At 45.8% G+C, this 22,942-nt stretch overlaps 1 protein-coding gene across 1 annotated transcript in view; it reads right to left on the reverse strand.

Annotated features, from left to right (window-relative positions):
- FAM83C (family with sequence similarity 83 member C) overlaps positions 1-12,139 on the reverse strand; it is a 65,882-nt gene extending 53,743 nt beyond the window's left edge. Inside the window, exon 1 of the mRNA XM_077252164.1 lies at positions 11,494-12,139. Within this exon, the coding sequence (XP_077108279.1) occupies positions 11,494-12,000 (507 nt within the window). The 5' untranslated portion in view covers positions 12,001-12,139. The remainder of the gene's footprint in view (positions 1-11,493) is intronic.
- Between the last annotated feature and the right edge of the window lie 10,803 nt (positions 12,140-22,942).

A 22,942-nucleotide genomic window follows, 5' to 3' on the forward strand; every position in this document is an offset into this window, starting at 1 on the left:
GGCCTACTGCCTTTTCAACTACTATACACAGTATAGAACATAACATTACTTTCAGTTTGAGAACACCGAGCCGGCTCTACTTGGCTCCTATAAGGACTCACCCACTAACCCTTACAGGTTCACTTTCTGTCCTTAGTAACACATTACTAACTTTCGATGGGGAACGCAGGGTTTACCTTCTATCCCCCCCCCCCTTTTCTTATCAACATTATCAACTATCTTCTTTTCACAACATTAAACTTTCTCATTTCTTCCTTCTACTTTTTCTTTCAGAGAACATTATCAATATTTCTTCACATTTAACCAGTTAAACACATATAACTTTTCTCATATAAACATTATCATTATTTCCTTCGGTCAAGACATTATTGCTACTCATCTTAAGCAATATTACTATCGAAGCATAACAAACGAACATCCCCTTTAAGAGAAGACCAAGTCTCTGTGAGGTAGCACATCTTCTCAAGCTACCAGTCCATACTTATCAAAGGTTCCAGTGCGGTATCTTCGCAAAGAGTCTTTAAATAAAACCAGTAGGAAGCGCCTTTAAGAAGGTGCAAACTATATACAGGAAGTTTGTATCATGCATTGTTCATGATTCAGCAGTTTTTATAACATTGTGGAACACCAAGCAAAAATGAAAGTGAAAGCAAAAATAAAAAGCAATAGGGATCCCGGGTAAACAAAGGGATCCCTTTAAGAGTTAACCCAGGACGGGTTTTAGCAGCAAAACAGCAAGGAAATAAACAGTTAACTATTTACAGTTTCAGGTTTCCGAGGCTTAGTTGGACGGCTTCCAGGGCTGCACCTGGCACTTAACCCTTCCTGGCCTGGGAAAAGTGAGGTCCAGGGCTACACCCAGTGCTGGACACACGCCGTTAATCCGTCTTTCATGTATGGTTAAATCATGCACAGCGATGGAGGTCTGCGCAGCTTGAGTATGGGCATTTGCTGCAGCAGAGGCAGCGGATGCTGCAAGATCAGTCACTGGAACGGAGTCAGCAGCTGTGGCACCAGCAGTCACGGGAGTGGTGTCAGTCATCAGGGCAGGGTCGTCCTTCATACCTGCTTCAGATGCGGTTCCTCCGGTGCCGATCTGCTCCATCTCCGCTGGGGTCTGGAACGCTAGCTGCAGGGCCTTGCGCTGCAGCGTTGTTATCTCCGTTTGCAGCATCTCGCTTTCCGGCAGGGCCTTGCTTTCCAGCTTCGGAGCGCTGGGACTTCTTTCCTGCTCCGGACCAGATGAGGCTGCCGACAGATGTCCGGTGAGGCTCCTGATGATGGCCTTCTTCCACCCGGCCTCGGTGCTCAGCTGCGTCCGCCGGGGTCGGTCGCCGAGCTCGTCCACTCCGGCCTGCAGGAATTCAGCATCAGCGGTGGAGGCCTGGTTGCGGTGCCCCTCCGGGTAGCTGGGGGCGTCCTCGGCTCCGACCCCACGCTCCGGCTCCGGGTGGCTCGCCATGGCGTCCTCCATGTCTCTGACTTCTTCTTCCTGGTCCTTTTCCCGCTCTCTCCTTCGTGGGCGGTTCCGTTTTCTCTGTCTCTACCCACCATTGAGGATCAGGAGGCGGATCTCGGCTGCTGACGGACACGTCCTCAAGGGGCCGAGATATTTAGACTGGGCGGCCATTGTCTTTCGCGCTCTTCAGCTTGTTCACGCCCACTTCCACGCCCTTCTTCTTCTCCTGCGCTCTCCTTAGCGCTGTAATGGCGGCGGTTTTGGCGCGAACTTTTGGCGGCAAGTGACAATCCACAGTCTTTGCAATAAAGCACAGTCCAAGCACAGTAAATCACAGTTCCAAGGCACACATGACCTGATTCTTCAGGCTTAAGTAGATCCTGTTCGTGACGCCAAGTTTGAAGCGCCCCCACACCGCCGCAGGGCCGAGGGGCACCCGGAGCCGGGCCTCTAGGTCTCAGTCTTAAGTTTGTCACGGTGGCTAGACCCGGTCCGTGGCCCTGTCCGTCAGTGGGGGACGTCCGGTGAAATAAGTAGTGTTGTAACGGTGCAGTTGTGGGGTGCAGGTCGCGGTAAATAACGAGGACACCAGGTTGCAGTCTCTTTACCTCTTTACTGGAGATCTCTGAGTCCTCAGTCCAGAGTACGGCTCACCAGGCTGCGCAAGTCCGGCCGGTCCAATGGCACCTCCAGAGTCCTCTTCACAGGTGGAAATCGGTGCCTTCCTTCTTAGCGCTATGTGTTGTAGTCCTCCCCTGCTGTGCTTACGGAAAGTACCCCACAACTGTTGTGTCTGTTTCTTAAGTTCCCTCACAACTCGATTAAATGATGTTCTTCTAATCGTCCGTCCCTCCCTGATGTTACGGTTAGAACGGCACCCGTTTGTCGGGTAGGCCTGGAGTTCTTCCGGGACCCTAGAGACGCCCCTCTCCCGCAATTGCCTCCCAAGACTTCATAGGTGATATGTGTTAGACAGCCCGCCTTAAACTGACTGTCCTGCCGCTGTTTAGAGTATTGCTTGAAGCTGAATGTTATAATACTCCCTCGGCGTTCCGGCCACCGGTAGTGCGCCTCAGTAGGGTGTTGCTTCGGTCTTACAGCACGACCCCTGCTGGAATTCTCCTATCGCTTGATCTCGTTTCTCACTCAGCACAATCTATCTCGCTTCTAGTCCTTTCTTGAATCCCGCCGCTTCCCGGAGCTGGCGCGGACCCGTTACGTTCTTTCCAATGCAAAGCCTCTGTCAGGATCCCACCCCTGACAGAGACCCTACTGTCTCTTCCTCCACAACACCCTCTGCCACTGAGTGTTGCTTCGTCCAATCCAGTCAGCTTTCTGATCTAACTTCCTGCCTGACCCCCAGTTTACCCACTATGGTGGGGAGTGGCCTAATGAATAGAAGCCTTAGCTCCCCCCGGAGGCCCGGCTGTGAAATGTATTGGTGTCTGTGATACCTGATCAGATGAACTCCTTCAGTGCCATCGGACGCACCATGGCTCCCCATAGTGGCGGAGCCACAGTACTGCAACGACCAGGACTCTGGGGCGCTGCACACCCGTAAATTAAACAAGCTCTCATCGCTACAGAAATGCCTAACATGTTAATGCTATATCTATGTATGTTTAGGTACACTGTTGGGCTCAGAAGGGGTTGGGGGGCATTTGGATTTGACAGAACAAAATTCACTGGATTTCTTTTGGGGGATGAGAAGCCATTTTGCTTTTCCAGAGCCTTTGTGCTACCAGTAATGTGGAGGCTCACTATATTTCCATTGACAGATGACAGACCTGAGTGGAGACATGTTTTTTTTTGTGGACTGAGTTGAAGCTTTTATTGGGAACATTTTTCATAAAATTTGGGATCACGTTTATCCTGCCTCTATGCTGAGCACTTACATTTGGTTTCCATCTAAATCTCTGAATGGCTTGATTCAGATGAAACCCCCAACAGATCCAATCACTATAATGAGGCAGCAGAGTTACTCTGGACTCCGTCTGGCCTCTGTTCAGCACTGTCATGTGAGGGCTTGTTTTTTGTGGGTTGAGTTGACTTTTTCATTGGTATAATTGTTGGGCACATGACATTTTTTTGATTGCTTTCTATTCCAACTTTTCGGAGGCAGAATGAACACATTTTTGATTGCTTTCTATTCCGACATTTCAGAGGCAGAATGAACACAACCCACAATTCAAAAAATTTTTTATGCTGTTCACCGTGTGGTTAAAGTAATAAGGCAGCTTTATTCTTCAGTTCAGTATCATTACAACGATACCACATTTCTCTAATTTTTTTCATGTATTGCCATTTTTATACAATAAAAACTATTTTATAGAAAAAACAATTCTTTTTGCATCGCTGTGTTCTGAAAACAATACCTTATTATTTCTCCACTTACGGAGCTGTATGGCAGCTTTTTTTTGTGGGACAAAATGATGGTTTCAGTGATAACAGTTTTATTTACATTTTACTTTTTAATCGTGTTTTATTCCACTCTTTGTTCAGCAACATGTTGAAAAAGCATAGTTTTTCATCACGTTTTTTATAGATTTTTTTACATTTTTTTACATGTTATATATATATATATATATATATATATATATATATATATATACATACACAGCTCTAAAAAATATAGGGAACACTTAAACAACAGAATATAACTCCAAGTAAATCATACTTCTGTGAAATCAAACTGTCCACTTAGGAAGCAACACTGTTTGACAATCAATTTCACATCCTGTTGTGTAAATGGAATAGAAAACAGAGGGATATTATTGGCAATTATCAAGACACCTTCTGTAAAGGAGTGGTTCTGCAGGTGGGGACCACAGACCACATCCCAGTATGAATGCTTTCTGGCTGATGTTTGGGTCACTTTTGAATGTTGGTTGTGCTTTCACATTCGTGGTAACATGAGACAGACTCTACAATCCACACAAGTGGCTCAGGTAGTACAGCTCATCCAGGATGGCACATCAATGCAAGCTGTGGCAAGAAGGTTTGCTGTGTCTGTCAGTGTAGTGTCCAGAGGCTGAAGGCGCTTCCAGGAGGCAGGCCAGTACACCAGGAGACGTGGAGGGGGCCGTAGGAGGGCAACAACCCATCAGCAGGACCGCTACCTCAGCCTTTGTGCAAGGAGGAACAGGAGGAGCACTTCCAGAGCCCTGTAAAATGATCCCCAGCAGGCCACAAATGTGCATGTGTCTGCACAAATGGTTAGAAACCGTCTCCATGAGGATGGTCTGCGTGCCCGACGTCCACAGATGGGGGTTGTGCTCACAGCCCAACACCGTGCAGGATGCTTGGCATTTGCCACAGAACGCCAAGATTAGCAAATTCTCCACTGGCACCCTGTGCTCCTCACAGATGAAAGCAGGTTCACACTGAACACATGTGACAGACATGACAGAGTTTGGAGATGCCATGGAGAGCAATCTGCTGCCTGCAACATCCTTCAGCATGACCGGTTTGGCAGTGGGTCAGTAATGCTGTGGGGTGGCATTTCTTTGGAGGGCCGCACAGCCATGTGCTCGCGAGAGGTAGCCTGACTGCCATTAGATACTGAGATGAGATCCTCAGACCCCTTGTGAGACCATATGCTGGTGAGGTTGGCCCTGGGTTCCTCCTAATGCAGGACAATGCCAGACCTCATGTGGCTGGAGTGTGTCAGCAGCAAGTTGAAGGCATTGAAGCTATGGACTAGCCTGCCCGTTCCCCAGACCTGAATCCGATTGAGCACATCTGGGTCATCATGTCTCGCTTCATCCACCAACATCACATTGCACCACTGACTGTCCAGGAGTTGGTGGATGCTTTATTCCAGGTCTGGGAGGAGATCCCCCAGGAGACCATATGCCACCTCATCAGGAGCATGCCCAGGTGTTGTACAGTAGGGAGGTCATACAGGCACATGGAGGCCACACACAATACTGAGCATCTTTTCCTTGTCAGGAGGCATTTCCACTGAAGTTTGATCAGCCTGTAATTTGATTTTCCACTTTGATTTTGAGTATCATTTCAAATCAAGACCTCCATTGGATATTCATTTGGATTTACATTGATAATTGTTATGTTTTATTGTTCTGACACATTCCACTACGCAATGAATAAAAATTTGCAACTGGAATATTTAATTCAAGATATTTTAGTTTTCCCTTTATTTTTTTGAGCAGTGCTTATATATATATATATATATATATATATATATATATATATATATATATATATATACTGTATATATATATATATACACACACATATATACATACATGTACTTATGGGTATAATGTTTTTTTTAGTATTATTTTGTGATTTCTAAAAAATATTTTTGCAATTTTTTTTAAAATTTTTTACTTAGTTCCTCTATGGGACTTTTACTTTTATTACTCTGTTAGCTGGTAAAATGCATTGCACTACACCAGCACTGTAATGCATTATACCTCTCAGCGCTGCACTGACAGAGGCCTCTTAGGCCATGCTCCTGGCATGGACTAAGCAGACCACCATCGCTGGAAAACTCACAGGTCGCCATGACTACCTTGCGTTGCCATGGCGACCATCGTGCCCTCATGATGACGTCATGATAGCACTAATTGGAAGGGAGATGGAGCCTTTCCCGGCTTCCTAAAAGTTGCAATCGATATCAATTGTGGCATTTATGGAGTTAAAAAGCTGGGCGGTGAGCCGGCTGTGATCGTGCTGGCACAACTCCTGCATGACGCCATGATGTACCTATACGTCATTGGTTGGGACCCCCTGTCAGACCATGGAAAAAAGCTTGATGGCAGAATAAAATCAAAGGAGTTTAATTAAACAGGTTTTACAGGTCAATGCATTTCAAGGTTCTGCATGACCTCTTCATCAGGACAAAAAACCTAAAGCTGGGGTCACACTTGCGTGTGCAATGCGAGAAACTCACACGAGTCTCTCGCATCAATATCCGGCACAGCCGCTGGCACTCGGGACCGGAGTGTGTGGCTGCATAGAAATACATGCGGCCGCATGCTCCGGTCCCGAGTGCCGGCAGCTGTGCCGAGTATTGATGTGAGAGATTCGTGCGAGTTTCTCGCATTGCACAGGCAAGTGTGACCCCGGCCTAAGAGTACCTGTCAGAAATATTCATCTTATAAACTGTCGTTTAAAAAAAAACAAAATGCCAAACCAGGCACATGACTGAGTCAGAGTTGAGTCAGAAATCTCCTTTGGCAGCTGACATCATATGTCGGGAAAGACTCATAAGACCCCCATTTACATAAGTCATTTCCTGGCCCAGCTGAAATCAGTGAGTCTGGCTAATCTTGCTCTAATGTGTATGGACACTACATTGAATTACGGCATGTGAGCTTATTATAATAACATTTTGCTTCTGTGACTCATTTACAGTTTATCATTAATGCTGAAACTTGTGATTTTCCCTGCAGGTGTCTGAGTCATGTTTACCTGTGTGACACCCCACACTGGTAGTACAGGCAGTTGCTTCATGTGACTGGTTCTTAACTGAAGATGATCATCATCTGCTATGATTTATGTTTGTTTCCCTAAGCAGGATTGCTTCTCATCTCAAGTCTAACTTTCCAGTTTTGGAGTTTTGGATCTGTATCAGACCAGTTTTAGAATACCGTAACGCGACTGCATATTAATTCATAATATTCACAATATAATGATTGCAAAACATAGATCAGGTACAGATCTATGAAGCCATAAAAAAATGTTCAAATGTTAAAGGGGTTTTCCCCTTTTAGAAAAGTGGTCCTGACTCCTGAAGCTTTTGCTGTAATGTGAAATAACACAACTAGATAGTACACAGACTCGCCTGATACATCGCCGGCTGTGTTTTGTTTACAGGGGTAATGTCAGGACTAAGCGTAGATCACCACCACTGCAGCTAATCCCTGAGCTCAGCAGCTTGTGCCATCTACATTGGTTGAGTACTATTTGGCTAAGGAAAGGCCATCAATGTTAAAGTTCCGGACAACCCCTTTAAATGGGTTTCCTCTATTTTACAAAAACTGCCCTAAAGTAGGAAATGTTGTAAAAGAAAAGAAGTAAGCATGACTTTACGCTTCAATTCCCAGTAATCCATTAGTGCCCACTGGTATCTGACATGTGGACTTCCCATCCAATGACATGAGCGCTACTGGTAATTACTTGCTGCTTTTACACTGAAAGATTTTCATCAATGCGCTTTCTAAAGAAAACTGGTGGCCGATCACAGGATGAACGAGCAAAACATTGTGCAGTGCAAAAGATCATTGTTCTTGGCGGTCTACCGATTGGTGGTCATTAAATGCCATTGGTCAGACCTTGTAAACCTTAAGGTGTGTATGTTTGCTGTGTCAATGTATTTATTCTAGCAAATGGGAGATTGGAGTAAGTTAGCCATAGCAGACACCTTTACAAACCGTTACAAACACAAGGTTCCAGCTTGTTAGAATCTCATTGCCTAATCCTTGTATTCCATTTTATAGAGTATTAGTCAGGAGACTCCCAATATACTTTAGATAGTTTACAGATTTTATGTGTGTGAGATGGAAAATGGCATCTTGGGCCTCAGTTATATGGAAATAATACCCATATTTAGCTGACCTTATGCCTAATGTAACCTACTCTTTAGATCAAATGCCCAAATTTGAAAGAAATCCTGGTAAAAAAAATAGAACTCATTCACCTCGGAAGAAGGTTGGTATTTCTGCACTTTCCTTTCTGTTTCATAATAGCCATGTACCAGGACCATTCCTAGTTATAAAATATATGACAGTGTTGTTCACTTATCTGTTACATTGAGAAATGTCTGTAGAATTATTAATTTAAATAAATATGTATGTGCCAAGTGCATGTGGCAACAGGATGTAACCTCACCCTGGAAAAAAGTGTGGCAGCATGTATGAGTAAATGCAAGCTGAGCAACCGAAAAATACAATTTAATGAAAACCTTTCACCAGAAAATGCTGTTCCTACTGTGGCATGGTGATACAGAGCACATTATAGAACAAGAGGAACAGAGCAGATTTATAAAATGTTATATAATGGTGAAACATGTCATTTATTTATGGAAATCCCTGCTCCTTCTTGACTCAAGGGGCCAGTGTGCACGCTTATCAGTGAGTAATAGGGGTGTGTGTGTGTGTACAGGGACAGCTGTCATTCACTGATAAGACCATCCACTACACCTCTAAGATAAGGATTAGCAGGGATTTAAAGGGAATCTATCAGCACGTTCTTGCTACCTCATTTGAGAGCAGCATAATGTAGGAAAAGAGACCTTGATTTCATCGAGTTTAGTTTACTGGATGCAGCAGTTGTGACACAATCAGTTTATAGATGTAGCAGATCTCAGAAAGCTGACACTACACACACTACAGCTTTCTGAGTACATTGTCTATTGACAGTGAGCTGATTATCACAAGAGGGGGCAGAGCGGACCAGTAGTCGCGTGAGACCTAGTCTAGGCAGTGATAATATCCTGGTGATAAAACATTGTAAGTGAACAATAGCACACAGCCTAATAAGGGACACATCCCCGTATTCAGTGTTTCAACCCCTACATTATGCTGTCCTCCGACTACATATCAAAAACCTGCTGACAGTTTCCCTTTAAAGGAATAAAATGCAAGTTACACTGACTCTTTTCCCCAACCCTATATAGCAATCTGACACACTCCCCCAGCTCTATACCATGATGCTTGTAGATGAAAGGACAATTAAACTCTGTTTTCTATGTTCACTATAGATATGTTAAAGTCTTAAACACAGTGTAATGTGCACAGAAAGTAATTTAGAAGGCCTCTGTAGAAACCGTGATGATTGCCCAGCAGCAATCATCAGCATTCTTTGTTCCTTGACTATCCCTTTTATCGGATTTTATTCTAGCTTGTATTTACATGTGGTAACAATATTGATCTGACATCTTTGCCTTTTCTTGTCAGTCCTGTCACTAGCTTCACCAGCATTTGTATGTGGCTCTGTTTGGGTAAGGATTGCTGTACCTAGGCAACACTATTCTAAAACACAATGCTTTCTTTATCACTGTTGTAGAAATATATAGAATCACAATATTGAACTTGTACACTGCCCAGGGAAAAAACTGCATTTACTGTGTATGAGCCATTTGAACTTTTACACTGAACAAGGAGGAGCTGAGCAGATTGTTATATGAATTTGCGGGAAAAGAATCAATATTTTATTAATATATATTCCTGCTCTTTTTATCTATAGGAGTCCAGTGGGCAGACACTTTAAGGCATATGCAAAAAGGTATCTGCCAATCACTAATTAGGACTAATTAGGACCGTCCACTGGACTCCTAAGCATAGAAAGAGCACAGATTTAAACTAATCAAACATGAGAGATATGAAATCTCTGCACAAAATTGTATAAATCTGCCCACCACCTTCTACTCTGTGTCCTGCTTCCTACAGATAAGAGAATTATAACGCAAAAGGGAATCCATCAGCAGGTTTCTGCTATGTAATCTGAGAAAAGTATAATGTGAGGGCAGAAACGCTGATTCCAAGAATGTATCACATATTAGGCAGTGTGCTATAGTTTCAATTCAATCAGTGTTTTTGTTCAGCAGCAGATTATTACTGCAGGACCAGGTCTCATGTGCAGACCAGTCAGACTACTTTGTGTAACTCCACCCCCTCACCACTGATTGGCTCCTTACTGACGGTGCACAGTGCACACAGGAAGCTGCCAATCAGGGATGTGGGAGGGGTAATACACAGCTCAGCATTCTGACCACTGCTACATCTATTAAGAAAACATGGATTTTATCAAAACTGCAGCAAACAGTCCAACAAGTGACACATCACTAGAATCAGGACCTCTGCCTCTACATAATGCCACTTAAGATTAAACAGCAAAAGCCTGCTGACAGATTCCCTTTAAAATTGCCAAACATATTAGATAATTATCATCCATTTCATTAGAACCAACATACTATTTAATATGCATGACCTCATAACAATGGCTGATGTCAGAAAATAAAACAATTAGTTGGATGTCAGCATGGCCGTTCCTATGGTTTTTAAGGGAAATAATCTATAACAATTGTTCCAATAGCAGCTGTCTGCATTGTATGGCCATCTTTGGGCTTCTCTCCCCTCCCCCTTCGTTTGTTTGTAACCCTCTGTATGCTTCTCATATAGACTTTATCCTTCCACTCCCACTCTATTAGGTTTAAAATCCCCTCTTTCTTTTTTTAAAAAAAGTTTACTCTCTAAAAGAAATAAAGAGCAGATATTTGTATTATATATTTCATTTGTAAACTATTTTCATTGATTGATTTGCAATCCCTGTTAATCTTCACTATTATATTTGGCAGTCGTGTAACATCTTGTTCTTATCATGAAACTTCAGTTCTGCAAAAAAATAATGATTAACTATATTCAGTTGCAGCTAAGCCGATATCCTACCTCCCACTCCTTCATCTCAGGTCACAAACACAGGGGTCATGGAATTTTAAGGAACTATTGGGAATTTTCTTTCCACAAAATAGTAGCTCTGAATTGTGATGGCATGAATTCATATTTATTTAGTACTTATTCAGGCAACCTAATTCCTAAGACAAGGTATAAAATCCCTGTCTACCCAATATCCATGTCACAGTTCTTGGACAGCTCTGAAAATTACATATCCAAGGAAAAGTTTTTCTCAAACTAATTCCGTCTGATTTTGATTCAAATCTCGGATCAAATTTGCCAATGCAAGTCTGTGGGTCTGTGAAAAAATCGGACAGAACTCAGATGCCATCCATGCGCTGTCTGTTTCTCATGGATTGTTTAAGCCCGAGAAACATCTCTAGGAAAATAGATGAAACTGTGACCTGTGACCAAACTATGATGGTAAAAACTGACTCACGACCAAACTCTGATTACCCTGATCTAAAAAACGAATGAAACTAGGGCATATTTTTGCTTACGTTACGACAAAACTCACTGATGTATCTGAACGAAGCCTAATTTTCACCCACCTTATTTCTAGTGCATTGCAAATGTATTTAAATAATTAATTTTGGAGGAAAATGCACTTACCGATTTTGCTTTACTAATGAGGGATCTGATCAGGTCTTTGATGATGTTATTACGCTGTTTTTGGAAGATAACTTGCACTTCTGTTCCTTTACTACGAGTGAGAATAGGAATATCTGGCCACCCCAGCTCCAGATTAGGTGCCTCAATATCAGACATCATAGGAAAGTAGGTGCCAGATGTCAGCTCAGAAGGACAGGAGTCAGGGAATCCAGGACCACCGCCGTCTCCATCCTTGTCTAATGCATCCTCCAATTTATTAATAGTTGTACTACTGCAGATATAGTCAATGTCCAAGCTGGATAGAAAGGGCAACTCTTTTTCATCGCTGAGTGCCTGTAGATATGCCTTCTCTCCTTGTTCCACCAAAACATCTGTGGCCAGCCGGGCAGACTCATTGTAATTCAGCACCGATGACGAACTTTGTCTCCAAGGGTTTTTAAGGTCTTCTACTCTGCTTTTCAGTTGTCCAACAGTCCGAACTCCTCTCCTTATTTCAGAATTAAGCATCACTGCAGGAATATCAGTAGTCTTCCTCTGATAACTGGGGAAAGCTCTGACTTGTGTGTTGTAAGGCCTTTGTCTTGGTTGTATGCCAATCAGCTGACAGTATTGCTTTTATACTTGTCACTTGTAATGAGTTTCACTATGTAGCTACATGATCTCTCCCACTCCACAAGACTTCCTCATACTTTTGCAATCTGCCAGTAACTACTGAACTTAGTTTTGTGATCTTCCAGCTAAATGTTGCCCTACCCCCAGCGCTGCTACCTGTTTGTTGAGTTTTTTGTAAACCTACCCAGCTAAAGACTGTTGAAGTAGTTACTATCCAACTTGTTCCAACAGGCTACAGATAAGGCTTCCTGACAACCATGTGCTACTTTCTTGGACAATGCAATTCTGACTAAATGGTTCCTTCTATTGTTCCACAGTAAGCTGTAACAGAAGGGCTGATATATATATATATACATATATATAAAAAATATATAAAAAAGAGTTTTTTGCAAAGCCAGCTGGAGGAAGGGACCTGGAGGAAGACACATGTGGTGTCGAAACATGTCGTCTATAAGGGATTGAATGTATGCAATATTGTTACTGAAGAAATCTGGAACGTTTTAATGGATAAATAAAAGGTATATTTTACACTACCATTGGACTGATCGCTGGAGAAACAAAAAGTTTTTTCTTTACATACATATATACACACATATGTATACCGAACATGCAAATTTCAGAGAGATTATATATATATATATATATATATATATATATATATATATATATATAACATTTACATATTCAGTTACTTCTATTATTTTACTAAATGATCATAGATTGGTCTGACAGATTTCTAAAACAGGTATTCCTCCAGTAAGATTTCAGTAAAGTCTCAGCTGTCAAATATACTTCTAGATAGGGCTCAACTATCAAAGGCAATCCCATAAAAAAATAAATGGAATGGAAATCCCCCATTCTGGTGCTCGATTGGGGTCTCAGCAGTCAGGCCCACATCGATCTACTAGTTGTCACCTACGCTATAAATGGAGCTTACTTGGATACCACATTTGGTTACCAAAGTAAAAGAATGACAGCATGTTTAGGCAAGCACATAACTTAAAACAAAATCTTTTAAATAAAAACTTTTCTATCAAATTTTTGCAATTGTTGCAACATGTCACAAGACCCCCAACAATTGCTGAAACTAAGGGAAGAATTCAGTTTATCCCCAGGTCATGAGCAGACTCATTATTCATATGGACTGTATGACTAAAAATACAATGGACCTGGACCCTTATAGGTCAAAACTTCTGACGTGGCTATTTCATACCAATGTTGTGTTTTTTTTAAGGTCAGTTACCCTTTAACTACCAACCCCCTCACCTATTTTCTGTTATATATATGGCAGCAACATTATAGACCTTGCATTCCCTCACATCTATGGCTATTGAGGCTCATTATACGCTCTGTGCACATTAATACAGTACTGTTCCTTTTCAGGAACTGTATATTTATAGTCAAGGATGGGATTGTATCCTGTGTTATTACAGCAGGAAATCCTTTCACAAAGTTTTATGTGGCATGAGATAAATATATAACAATAGAAGACTCTTTCCTTTCCTTATAATTTGTTACACTTTACCTTCTCTGATACATTTTATCAGTTCCAGCGTGGAAGACAAGAGGGAGTTGTGAATTGTAGCCAAATTGTCAACTGTAACAATTATTAGGTCATGAGTAGTGTTGAGCGATACCTTCCAATATTCAAAAGTATCGGTATCGGATTGGATCGGCCGATATCCAAAAAATATCGGATATCGCCGATACCGATACCCGATACCAATGCAAGTCAATGGGACACAAATATCGGAACGTAAATAAGCCCTTTCTGTCCTTCTATATGCTGTTCCGGAGAGGGGAGGAGTGTGGGTGGTGCGTGGGCGGAGTGTCTGTGTGTTCAGGCGGGGTCTGTGCGGGCCTGCCAGGGATCTAATTCTATGAGGGGCTGTATGCGGCGTGCCGGGGCTCGATGCGGCGTGCCGGGGCTCGATGCGGCGTGCCGGGGCTGTATGTGGTCTGCCCGGGCTCTATGCGGCATGGGGGGTCTCTGTGTGGCGTGGGGGGTCTCTGTGCGGCATGGGGGGGTCTCTGTGCGGCGTGGGGGGGTCTCTGCACGGCGTGGGGGGTCTCTGTGCGGCATAGGGGGGTCTCTGTGCGGCGTGCTGTGGCTCTGTGCGTGTGTGCAGGTATCGTCTGATGGAACTACAAGTCCCATCGGACGATGCCTGCTACACTGACAGTGATTGACACATTAGCCAATGATGGGACAGTAGTAGTCCCATCATCCAGCTAATGTGTTGAATGTAAAAAAAAATACTCCATACATACATACATACATGCTACATACATGCTACATACATGCTACATACATGCTACATACATACATACATATTACATACATGCTACATACATGCTACATACATGCTACATTCATGCTACATACATACTACATGCTACATACATGCTACATACATACTACATACATACTGCATACATACTACATACATACATACATACTACATAGAGTACATTCATACAGTACATACATGACATACATATAGAAATACAGTACATGCTACATGCTACATACATGCTACATACATACATGCTACATACATGCTACATACATACATGCTACATACATGTTACATGCTACATACATGCTACATACATGCTACATATATACATGCTACATACATGCTACATACTACATACATACATGCTACATACATACATACTACCTACATACTGCATACATACTACATACATACATACAACATACATACTGCATACATACTACATACATCCATACATACTACATACATACATACATACATACATACTCCATACATACATACTGCATACATACATACATACTACATCCATACTACGTACATACATACATACTCCATACAGTACATTCATACATTGCATACATGAGATACATATAGACATACAGTACATTAAACATAGATTACAGACTCACCATTACTTGTCATTTTGATCCCTGAAGCCAGTGTCAACCTGTAAAAAATATGAAAAAAAACAAACAACCAATATACTCCCTGTCCGCAGAAATCCACCAGTGACCCACGACGATCTCCCGTGGAGAACGGCAGCAACAGTGGTGCAACCGCTCTCCAGGGGCCCCAGAAACACAATGACGGGAGGAAGGTATTCCTCCGCCGCTGTAAAAAAAAAGTCCCTAGTCTGACTTATGGCATTGCTGTATGAGAAATTTTCCCAGGCAGCAATTGCCATAAAGTGAGACTTTGAACTCAGGTAACCTCAGTGATGCACTGCAGGAGCCATTGTCTCCTGTCAGTGTGTCACTGAGGGTCCTATAGAGCAGTGACGCCTCTCCATTATTAACCCGGCTTAATGTCACCTTACAATAGCAGGGTGACATTAACCCCTTACTACCCCATATCCCACCGCTACACAGGAGTGGGAAGAGAGGGGCTAAGTGCCAGAATTGGCACAACTTACAGATGCGCCATTTCCGGGGCGGCTGCGGAATGGTATTTGTAGCCGGGAGGGGCAATATCCATGGCCCCTCTCTAGGCTATGAATATCAGCCCACAGCTGTCTGCATAGCCTTTCTGGCTTTAAAATATAGGGTCCCCCTATTTCAATAGCCAGTAAAGGATACTGTTGTGAACTCTATTTTTGGGCTCCCTCTAGTGGTCACAAACGGTACTGTGTAGTGTTGTCTTTCTGCAGGTTGCAGCATCAGCTGGTTCGTTATCCTTGGTTGGTTTCCTATTTAGCTCACCTGGAAACTCAGTCCCTTGCCTGCTATCAATGTATTCAGTGCTCTTCAGATTCCTTGTGTCTACCTTGCTCCCAGTCTCTCCAAGACAAGCTAAGTTTTTGTTTGATCATTTTTTGATTATCAGCGTTCATTATGTTTTTAGTCCAGCTCGCTAAAATGTGATTTCCTCGCTTGCTGGTTGCTCTAGGAGACTGAGTTTCTCCCCCCACACCGTTAGTTGGTGTGGGGGTTCTTGAAATCTCAGAGTGGATATTTTGTATGGGTTTTTTACTGACCGCTAGTGTTGAGCGATACCTTCCGATATCGGAAAGTATCGGTATCGGAAAGTATCGGCCGATACCATCAAAGTATCGGATCTAATCCGATACCGATACCCGATTCCAATGCAAGTCAATGGGACGAAAATATTGGAATTAAAATAAACCCTTTATAAACTTGTAGGTTCATTCTACATGAAGGAAAACAACTAAGAATAATGTAGGATGTATTGGGGGACGTGGCGGAGACATTAAAGGCACATAGGTTTAGCCCAATCTAATAGAATAGCAGGATTTTGTTTTGTTTTTTATGACGTTCGGCGTTAGAAAGATTTTGACTATGTTAATTTTTTTTTTATTTTGTCAGATATTGATGTTTCACTACTTCCACGCCCTTCACCTTCTTTTTTACTTCTCCCACACTTTCTTCTTCATTATCCTCATCATCAGCTTCTTTGACATCAACTTCTTCACCTTATTCATCTTCTTCTTCATCTTCTACCTATTATTTTTTTTGTTACTTTGTTCATATTCTTTTTATTTTACTATTATCTTCTTCATATTCTACTTCTTCATCATATTCTTATTTGTGACAGGCATTCCCGTAGTTGTTATCTATAAAAGTTTGAAGATTACACCTTCCGTTCTGCCTGTCACAAAACAGTTACATTTGTCCGCGTTCAGTTTGGCCTGCAGCATCAGGCTTTATCCAGGGGCACCACGAGGAGGAACGGACTCACCCCCATACACTGCTTAGTCTTCTTCTGCTTATAATTTAGATAATATCTTTTGCTCTGATATTTAGTGTTATGCTTAATGTTCTTCTGCTCTTTGTTCTGCAGCCTCTTGTTCTTCTGCTTCTCGGTCTTCCAGGTCGTCGTCGTCTCCAGGGTCGTCGTCTCCGGGGTCGTCGTCATCGGGGTGGTCTTCAGGGTCATCGTCTCCAGGGTCGTCGTCATCACGGTGGTTGTCGTCTCTGGTGTTGTCGTCATCTTAGGGGTGGTCTTCCGGGTCATCGTGTTTAGTCTCTTGAACTTGGAAATGTAGCAGAAGGTACAAGAAGGCTGAGAAAATGCCGAGAAACAGCTGATGGAACTGGAACTCGGATGGCTACCCGAAGGTCCAAGAGCCAATGGAACTACCGAGGACCAGCTGACGTTACTGGAACCCGGTTACTAAGCAGGAGGTACCCGTGCCTGAAAGCACCACCAAAGACCACCTGACGTTGGTGGAACTCGGATACCCAGAGGGAGGCACCTAAGCCAAAGGCTCTGCCCGGAACCAGCTGACGGTACTGGAACCAGGATGGGGAGCAGAAGGTGCAAGAGCAAAAGACACTGCCGAGAACCAGCTGACGGTGCTGGAACCCGGATGGGTAGCCGAAGGTCCAAGAGCCAATGGAACTACCGAGGACCAGCTGACGTTACTGGAACCCGGTTACTAAGCAGGAGGTACCCGTGCCTGAAAGCACTACCAAGGACCACCTGACGTTGGTGGAACTCGGATACCCAGAGGGAGGCACCTAAGCCAAAGGCTCTGCCCGGAACCAGCTGACGGTACTGGAACCAGGATGGGGAGCAGAAGGTACAAGAGCAAAAGACACTGCCGAGAACCAGCTGACGGTACTGGAACCCGGATGGGTAGCCGAAGGTCCAAGAGCCAATGGAACGACCGAGGACCAGCTGACGTTACTGGAACCCGGTTACTAAGCAGGAGGTACCCGTGCCTGAAAGCACTACCAAGGACCACCTGACATTGGTGGAACTCGGATACCCAGAGGGAGGCACCTAAGCCAAAGGCTCTGCCCGGAACCAGCTGACGGTGCTGGAACCAGGATGGGGACCTATTCAAGCTTGTCTTCCTAGAGCCCCAACTGGCGGTGTTAGAGCCCAGGGTCAGCAGGAGGAGGAGAGGGAGCAGAGTGTAGGCCGAAGCCTGCACTGGCGGCAGCTTTGGGTCTGTTGTGCCTGCGTGGCAGTTGCAGGACACGTTGCCGGCTGCACAGCAGGGGAACAGCTGGCGGTGCTGAACCCCACTGACACATTGGCTGGTGTTTTTCTCTGTGCAGCTAGCAGTACCGGGCCCCAACTGGCGGTGTTGGAGCCCGGGCTCTGCAGGGGGAGCAGAGTGTAGGCCGAAGCCTAATTGAACCAATTTCAAAGGTAACCTTTAACCCTCCCTCAGGGGTTACAAGGTAGAAGAGCCACAGCTTATGCAGCAGTAGTGCTGCACAAGTCAAAGGTTGCTCTTTTAATTTTTCTCCTTGCACACGCTGAATGAAACACGTATAACATTTAGCCCTTTATACAGTCAAACTGTGTTGGAGGCGCGAGTTCCCTTCGTAATGAGACGCAGCACAGATGTCAAGAATCCCACCTTGGTGCTGGGTGCAGCCTCCTGAGCGTTGTTATTTGCTGTACAGGAGTCGGCGCTGTCGTGTTATCCCCTGGCCTAGCGCTGTTAGCGCTGCCCATCTTCTGACATCATTTAATGTCGGCCGGTGCGGTTCGCGATGACCATGAATCCCAGCCCCGCAGTGTCTTAACATTGTTAAAACACTGCGGGGCTGGGATTCATGGCCTGGCGCAGCACATATGTTCGCCTCTCACACTCGGGTCCTTACACCCGCTTCAGACTGTGCGGCGTCAGCTGATCCTTTATCGCATGCCACGGCCATGAAGCCGCACAGTCTGAAGAAGGCGGAAGGAGATGAGGGACAGGCGAACTGATGCACTGCTCATGCCCATCAATCACACCCTCGCAGTCCCAATAAATAAGACACCGAGGGGCGTTGTGTGGGTCAGGGCGGCCGCAGAGGCGCAGGCAGCCAAACAATGATGCCAGAAGACGGGCAGCGCTACCAAGGGGGTTGCAGCGTGTCATTACAAAGGAAAGTCACACCTCCGGGATGGTTAAATGGTCACACAGAGGACACATTTTTGACGTGTTTTCAGTTCCACATGTGCGGGGAGAATACGTTTATGAGCCACCTTGCACACATGCAGCATTACCGCTGTACAAGGTGGCTGTAAAACGTACAAACGCCTGGGGGAGGGGGGACAGGTTCCCTTCAAGTTCAGTTCTTGTGTCTGCGTGGCTTTTGCAGGACACGATGCCGGCTACACAGCAGGGGAACAGCTGGCGGTGCTGAACCCCACTGACACATTGGCTGGTGTTTTTCTCTGTGCAGCTAGCAGTACCGGGCCCCAACTGGCGGTGTTGGAGCCCGGGCTCTGCAGGGCGAGCAGAGTGTAGGCCGAAGCCTAATTGAACCAATTTCAAAGGTAACCTTTAACCCCCCCTCAGGGGTTACAAAGTAGAAGAGCCACAGCTTATGCAGCAGTAGTGCTGCACAAGTCAAAGGTTGCTCTTTTAATTTTTCTCCTTGCACACGCTGAATGAAACACGTATAACATTTAGCCCTTTATACAGTCAAACTGTGTTGGAGGCGCAAGTTCCCCTCGTAATGAGACGCAGCACAGATGTCAAGAATCCCACCTTGGTGCTGGGTGCAGCCTCCTGAGCGTTGTTATTTGCTGTACAGGAGTCTGCGCTGTCGTGTTATCCCCTGGCCTAGCGCTGTTAGCGCTGCCCATCTTCTGACATCATTTAATGTCGGCCGGTGCGGTTCGCGATGACCATGAATCCCAGCCCCGCAGTGTCTTAACATTGTTAAAACACTGCGGGGCTGGGATTCATGGCCTGGCGCAGCACATATGTTCGCCTCTCACACTCGGGTCCTTACACCCGCTTCAGACTGTGCGGCGTCAGCTGATCCCTTATCGCATGCCACGGCCATGAAGCCGCACAGTCTGAAGAAGGCGGAAGGAGATGAGGGACAGGCGAACTGATGCACTGCTCATGCCCATCAATCACACCCTCGCAGTCCCAATAAATAAGACACCGAGGGGCGTTGTGTGGGTCAGGGCGGCCGCAGAGGCGCAGGCAGCCAAACAATGATGCCAGAAGACGGGCAGCGCTACCAAGGGGGTTGCAGCGTGTCATTACAAAGGAAAGTCACACCTCCGGGACGGTTAAATGGTCACACAGAGGACACATTTTTGACGTGTTTTCAGTTCCACATGTGCGGGGAGAATACGTTTATGAGCCACCTTGCACACATGCAGCATTACCGCTGTACAAGGTGGCTGTAAAACGTACAAACGCCTGGGGGAGGGGGGACAGGTTCCCTTCAAGTTCAGATCTTGTGTCTGCGTGGCTTTTGCAGGACACGATGCCGGCTACACAGCAGGGGAACAGCTGGCGGTGCTGAACCCCACTGACACATTGGCTGGTGTTTTTCTCTGTGCAGCTAGCAGTAACGGGCCCCAACTGGCGGTGTTAGAGCCCAGGGTCAGCAGGAGGAGGAGAGGGAGCAGAGTGTAGGCCGAAGCCTGCACTGGCGGCAGCTTTGGGTCTGTTGTGCCTGCGTGGCAGTTGCAGGACACGTTGCCGGCTGCACAGCAGGGGAACAGCTGGCGGTGCTGAACCCCACTGACACATTGGCTGGTGTTTTTCTCTGTGCAGCTAGCAGTACCGGGCCCCAACTGGCGGTGTTGGAGCCCGGGCTCTGCAGGGGGAGCAGAGTGTAGGCCGAAGCCGAATTGAACCAATTTCAAAGGTAACCTTTAACCCCCCCTCAGGGGTTACAAAGTAGAAGAGCCACAGCTTATGCAGCAGTAGTGCTGCACAAGTCAAAGGTTGCTCTTTTAATTTTTCTCCTTGCACACGCTGAAACACGTATAACATTTAGCCCTTTATACAGTCAAACTGTGTTGGAGGCGCGAGTTCCCTTCGTAATGAGACGCAGCACAGATGTCAAGAATCCCACCTTGGTGCTGGGTGCAGCCTCCTGAGCGTTGTTATTTGCTGTACAGGAGTCTGCGCTGTCGTGTTATCCCCTGGCCTAGCGCTGTTAGCGCTGCCCATCTTCTGACATCATTTAATGTCGGCCGGTGCGGTTCGCGATGACCGTGAATCCCAGCCCCGCATTGTCTTAACATTGTTAAAACACTGCGGGGCTGGGATTCATGGCCTGGCGCAGCACATATGTTCGCCTCTCACACTCGGGTCCTTACACCCGCTTCAGACTGTGCGGCGTCAGCTGATCCCTTATCGCATGCCACGGCCATGAAGCCGCACAGTCTGAAGAAGGCGGAAGGAGATGAGGGACAGGCGAACTGATGCACTGCTCATGCCCATCAATCACACCCTCGCAGTCCCAATAAATAAGACACCGAGGGGCGTTGTGTGGGTCAGGGCGGCCGCAGAGGCGCAGGCAGCCAAACAATGATGCCAGAAGACGGGCAGCGCTACCAAGGGGGTTGCAGCGTGTCATTACAAAGGAAAGTCACACCTCCGGGATGGTTAAATGGTCACACAGAGGACACATTTTTGACGTGTTTTCAGTTCCACATGTGCGGGGAGAATACGTTTATGAGCCACCTTGCACACATGCAGCATTACCGCTGTATAAGGTGGCTGTAAAACATACAAACGCCTGGGGGAGGGGGGACAGGTTCCCTTCAATTTCAGTTCTTGTGTCTGCGTGGCTGTTGCAGGACACGTTGCCGGCTGCACAGCAGGGGAACAGCTGGCGGTGCTGAACCCCACTGACACATTGGCTGGTGTTTTTCTCTGTGCAGCTAGCAGTACCGGGCCCAAACTGGCGGTGTTGGAGCCCGGGCTCTGCAGGGGGAGCAGAGTGTAGGCCGAAGCCTAATTGAACCAATTTCAAAGGTAACCTTTAACCCCCCCCTCAGGGGTTACAAAGTGGAAGAGCCACAGCTTATGCAGCAGTAATGCTGCACAAGTCAAAGGTTGCTCTTTTAATTTTGCTCCTTGCACATGCTGAAAGGAACACGTATAACATTTAGGCCCTTACACAGTCAAACTGATTTTGAGGCGTGAGTTCCCTTCGTAAAGAGACGCAGTACAGCTGGCAAAAATGCCACCTTGGTGCTTTGCGCGGCCTCCTGAGCATCGTTATTTGTTGCACAGGAGTCTGCGCTTTTGTGTTATCCCTTGGCCTTGCGCTGTTAGCGCTGCCCATCCTCTGACATCATGTAATGTCGGCCGTTGCGGTTTGCGATGACCATGAATCCCAGCCCCGCAGTGTCTTAACATTGTTAAAACACTGCGGGGCTGGGATTCATGGCCTGGCGCAGTACATATGTTCGCCTCTCGCTTGGGTTCTTACACCCGCGTCAGACTATGCGGCTTCAGCTGATCCCTTATCGCATACCATGGCCATGAAGACGCACAGTCCGAAGAAGGCGGAAGGAGATGAGGGACAGGTGAAGAAATGCACCGTTCATGCCCATCAATCACACCCTCGCAGTCCAAATAAATAAGACACCGAGGGGCGTTGTGTGGGGCAAGGCGGCCGCAGAGGCACAGGCAGCCAAACAATGATGCCAGAAGACGGGCAGCGCTACCAAGGAGCTTGTTGGGTGTCAATACAAAGGAAAATCACACCTGAGGGACGTTTTAATGGTCGCAGACGACTCATTTTAGACGTGTTCAGTTCAACCTGGGCAAGGAGAATAAGTTTCTGAGCCACCTTGCACACATGCAGCATTACCGCTGTACAAGGTGGCTGTAAAACATACAAACGCCTGGGGGAGGGGGGACAGGTTCCCTTCAATTTCAGTTCTTGTGTCTGCGTGGCTGTTGCAGGACATGTTGCCGGCTGCACAGCAGGGGAACAGCTGGCGGTGCTGAACCCCACTGACACATTGGCTGGTGTTTTTCTCTGTGCAGCTAGCAGTACCGGGCCCCAACTGGCGGTGTTAGAGCCCAGGGTCAGCAGGAGGAGGAGAGGGAGCAGAGTGTAGGCCGAAGCCTGCACTGGCGGCAGCTT

This window comes from Ranitomeya variabilis, chromosome 4 (genome assembly GCF_051348905.1).
Source record: "Ranitomeya variabilis isolate aRanVar5 chromosome 4, aRanVar5.hap1, whole genome shotgun sequence".
Lineage (NCBI taxonomy): Eukaryota > Metazoa > Chordata > Amphibia > Anura > Dendrobatidae > Ranitomeya > Ranitomeya variabilis.